Source organism: Penaeus japonicus, unplaced genomic scaffold, assembly GCF_977035675.1.
Source record: "Penaeus japonicus unplaced genomic scaffold, GWHDUDI00000001_assembly GWHDUDI00000026, whole genome shotgun sequence".
NCBI classification, from domain to species: domain Eukaryota; kingdom Metazoa; phylum Arthropoda; class Malacostraca; order Decapoda; family Penaeidae; genus Penaeus; species Penaeus japonicus.
In genome coordinates, this window is record NW_028234428.1 from 9341244 (window position 1) to 9346243 (window position 5000).

General features: G+C 37.5%; 1 protein-coding gene across 1 annotated transcript in view; it reads right to left on the minus strand.

Moving 5' to 3' along the window:
* The window catches only part of mEFTu1 (mitochondrial translation elongation factor Tu 1), a 6464-nt gene extending 1592 nt beyond the window's left edge, over positions 1-4872 (minus strand). Inside the window, exons 1-7 of the mRNA XM_043011400.2 lie at positions 4790-4872; positions 3785-3988; positions 2425-2591; positions 2051-2191; positions 1111-1255; positions 530-643; positions 106-311 (exon numbers count right to left, since the gene is read on the minus strand). Coding sequence (XP_042867334.1) covers positions 106-311; positions 530-643; positions 1111-1255; positions 2051-2191; positions 2425-2591; positions 3785-3988; positions 4790-4829 — 1017 coding nt within the window. The 5' untranslated portion in view covers positions 4830-4872. The remainder of the gene's footprint in view (positions 1-105; positions 312-529; positions 644-1110; positions 1256-2050; positions 2192-2424; positions 2592-3784; positions 3989-4789) is intronic.
* Positions 4873-5000: the final 128 nt, after the last annotated feature.

Consider the following 5000-nt stretch of genomic DNA (forward strand, 5'->3'; position numbering starts at 1 on the left):
AAATAAATAAAAATCAGTAAATAAACAAAAATAAAATAAAAACAATTATAAAATACAAAATAGCAAGAAAAATTAACAAATTATTAATCTCTCTGAATGCCTCACCATTCCACGCTTAACGTCGTCCCTTTTGAGGCCACGCACCAGAGCCCCCAGCTGATCCCCAGCCTGGGCCTCCTCCAAGATCTGGTGGAACATCTCAATGCCCGTGATAGTGCTCTTGATCTTCTTGTTGTAGCCGATGAACTCGCAGTCCATGCCCTTCTTGATCTTGCCTCGTTCCAGTCGGCCCGTTACGACAGTGCCTCGTCCTGTGGAGCAATTGCAAGAACTGAGGTTTCCGATGACGAGGGAATAATTGTTTATAAGCATTATAGACTTGGGATAATATTGATACAGAGAGATACATTTATATAAAACTCACACCAGAAGCATGAGAGATCTTGGTTCACCAACTTGAAAATACCAAATATTTTAGCAAACACAAAAATAATTATGAGGGAGAGAAATCCCCTAATTCAGCCTATACCTGCTATAGAATAAACTCCTTCCACAGACAGGCAGAATGGCTTGTCTAATTCTCTCACTGGAGTTGGAATCTGCTCATCCACATGGCCCATAAGCTCTTCAATAGCCTTCACTCCTGCAAAATAATTGGCCATGTTAATATTGATTATTTATTAACCCATTCCCGACGGGGGATTTCTAGCCTAGAATGTCCAAATGCCGGGGCTTTCGAATTATTAGGCCTAAATCAATTGAATAGCTGGCACAATACTGTGCCGCCCGGCAACTGGGCTTTTGAATGCGCGGTACACATGCTGTACCACCCGTCCTGTGTGGGTTAAATGATAAAGTTATGAGGACGTGAAAATTATTATGATTGATTTAATAGTTGTTTTCTTTTTAAAACTGTTACTTCCATACAACTAATGACAATTCTATCCAAAGTGACAGGTACAAAAACTCAGATGCAATGATGGTACTTTATATATTGGTCATTACTCATGATTATAAAAATAAGAGCTTAATTGCTTCACTACCTTATATATCTATACCTCTACAAATGGACTATCATCAAACCCCTGAAAGGAAAACACGATGACATACCAATATCGTCACTCTTATCCTCAAGGGCACACAGAGCAGAACCCTTCACAACGGGCATGTTATCTCCATCGTAGCCCATCTCCGTCATCAGCTCGCGGATCTCCATTTCCACCAGTTCTACCATCTCCTCGTCAGCAGCATCCACCTAAAATGATGTGCAAATTGAAAGAACATTCAAATGATCACACTCATGAGATGAATTGTTCCTGGATCCTTTCAGCTTCTCCAATTTGAGGTCATTCACTTTTTCCTAAAGTCAAATAATGTGAAAATGGGTATTCTGCATCATATTTCACATAGAAAAATACCATAAGATACTTTGAAGATAATTTCCATAAGCTGTTATACTAAAGTCTAGATTCTTACTTGACCAAAGTGTTACAGTGCCTAAAAAAGCTTGTGTGGCAAGAAAACAAGAGCGAGACTTATCAGTGAAGAAATAATAACCAAAGACAAGACCCACAGGTAGCATAGATTTTTAATGGTAATAGGCAGTGTTTCCTTTTATTTTTCTTAGCAGAGTCATTACTGTCAGCTGATGAAATTCACAGCAAGGCTTCCTCACGAGACAAGACTTCGTCACATCTTAACACATGTCAGGACAACACACGAGAAAATAAGTGTTAACCCTTCCGAGACAGGCCACATTGTAAGTTGTTCAGCCTGAGCTGGGCATCTTAACATGTTGTCTTTTCTATTATTTTCTAGACTTATGGTATGATAAATGAATCTATATTTGATATATTAGCCAAGTAAATCTCACTAGCATTTGAGAAGATGTGTTATATACACAAATGAAGGAATGACAGCTAGTATTTGGAAGGGAGTGAGAGGATACAGATACAGATATCTGACCACACGAAAATGTCTGTAGCAGAAGGGTTAATCCAATCCTTCAGCTGTCCAGGATATACTTTTTGTCACCAACCAACCAACCAACCTTGTTGATGAAGACAACAATGTGCTGAATGCCGATCTGCTTGGCCAGAGTAAGATGCTCCCTGGTCTGGGGCATGACACCATCTGTTGCCGCCACCACCAGGATGGCTCCATCCATCTGTGAGGTTCCTGTAATCATGTTCTGAAAGGCAAGGAAGCATTTAAGTATACCATGCACTTAAACAAATAATCTTTTACGCACTATCTGATACAATAAATCAGCCTTCATAAATCGTCCTTTCAACGTAGGGAATAAGGTCCTTCAAGCACAGTTTTTCATTAAATTTCATCTATTCTGGTCACTGAAGTATTTTTCAACCAATGAACTAACCAATAACCCATAAACAATACTGTGCAAACAATACCGTCTCTCACCTTAATGTAATCGGCATGGCCTGGGCAATCAGTGTGGCCATAATGCCTCTTGTCTGTCGCATACTCAATATGAGCAACATTGATGGTGATGCCTCTGGCTTTCTCCTCTGGGGCGTTGTCAATCTCATCGTATCGCTTTGCACTTGCCAGGGCCTTGTCAGAGAGCACTGTGAAAATGTGAAAATATGCAAATATGAGTCAACATCAATCCTATTTCAAAACTAATTAAAAAATATGAAGAGATTATCAAATTACTTCTCTTTCTTGCTCTCTCTCCCTAGCTTGCTCTCTAGCTCTAGCTATCTGGCTCTATCTATCTCTATCTATTTTACATCCTAAACATGATTCAAGTTATGAAGATACACATTGCAATGTCAACAATTTAAAACAATCTTCTTAAATAATAATAATAATAATAATAATAATAATAATAATAACAACAACAACAACAACAAAAACCTTTGAACCAAAACAATATAGAAAAATACTTATAATAAGCAACAAAAATCAATGAAAATAAGTGAGGATAAGAAAACAAAGAAAAAAGAAAAGAAAAAGAAAATGGAACACATAATGAAAAAGCATAGAGCAAATTAAAAAAAACAGAATAACAAAAATGATTGCAAGTTATTAACCCATTTAGTACAGGTGTCATGACATACATGACAGCACCAACTCGGCCTAAAAGACAGGTAAATGATACAACATCGGGATCTGCTCACAGCTGAAGCGCACACACAGACATGAATTATCATGGCTGTAATGGTGCTAGCTTCAGAGCAACAGGGTTTCCAAGTGAGCCTAAACCCACATTTTGAGATGGATTTATGGGAAAATATTGTCTAGGCTGGTCTGTGCTGCCCGGAAGGCAGGGAAAACACTTTCCCCGTCCCTCTAATTTTTAGCCGGTGCCGCCTGTGTCATAGACTGCCAGACTTGACTGCCAGTTAGGTTGTTAGGCACCCTATCCGCATTGGGTTAATGACAATGCATATAACAAAAAGATCATTACTAGTTAATGATAACAAAATGAACAACAATAACAAAACACCCAAAAAATAATTCTAAAAATTAAAAATAAAACAAGAAAAATAGTTATAATAATAATAATGATAATATTAATAATAATCATAAAAATAATAATAATAATAATAATTATCATTATTATTATTATAATAATAAAAACAACAATGATAATAATAACAATAACAACAATAATAAAAACAATAATAATAACAATAATAATAAAAACAATACCAATACCAATACCAATAATAATAATAATAATAATAATATCAACAACAAAAACAAAACAAACAATAACCAACATCATAAAAAGGAAAAATCAAATCCACGATACCTTTGGTGATGGCAGCTGTCAGCGTGGTCTTGCCGTGGTCGACGTGTCCGATGGTGCCGATGTTGCAGTGGGGCTTGTCCCTCTGGAACACCTTCTTCTCGGCATAGTTGCGCACCTGGAAGAGGGCTGGGAAACCCCTGGACCTCGCTAGACTGGCAAGGCTTCCATTTTGGAATTGGTAGGCCCTGAAACAAGGCGATAAATCTGAAAAAGAAAGAGAGAGAAAAGATGAGTTAGGGTCTGGTGGGTTGTGAACAGGGACATAACCTTAACACTAGGGTAGGTTAGGTTTGGTTGTTGGGTTAGGATTTTCCAGTCGAAAGATTAAGCGAAAATATCACACTGGCTCTTCCAGTTGAAAAATTAACCAAAATTATCACATGCCAAATTCAGACCTAAAATCCCTTAGTGTCACGGCATAGGCTAGGAGGCAACCACGACCACCGTGCATACATTACGACCATGCAGGTGAAGCAAACATTATTAAACCACATCTTTAATTTTAATTTTCCAGTACGCAAGTATAGGGCAGAACTAGGGTACATTAGTAGCATATATTAATTCCCTTCTTCACTTTATTCATATATTACCCCAGATCTTCCCAATATTCCTTCAGTTATGTAACCAACACATCAAATGCTTTTTATTAAAGCTTTACCAATCTATTACATAAAGACTCGGATGCCATACCATAGCTAAAAAAAATGACAGAAAACACCTATTAAGATGCCCAGCCCAGGCCGAACGTCACAAAATAAGACCCGAAAATAAGATAATATCTAAGCCAACCTATAAATTCTATTACGAAAATAAAACAACAAATTATCACAAAACTATTCGATTATTTACCGGTTTAGTCCAAGAGTTACCGTAATCATCACAAAACAAAGATAACAAATACTAAATCCCTACTGGTCGTGCACCGATACAAGCAAAACCCATCCATTCATCAAAATAACATCGTATTTAGACTTCAAATGAGCAAGAAAATGAAGAAAATCTCACGTGAAGAGGAGAGAGACCGCAACACCCGACACGCTGCCATGTTAGCGTCGTCTGCACTGCCTGTTTCAGGGTTGCGTAAAGTCGCTTACTTATGGATCTATTTCTATTTTGTCGGTGAATAGATGACTTTTATATCTTCCTAATTATAATCTCTATGCCTATTTAGATCCTTGGTTTGTATTTTCAAGAGATTGGTTGTCTGTTTCTGGTG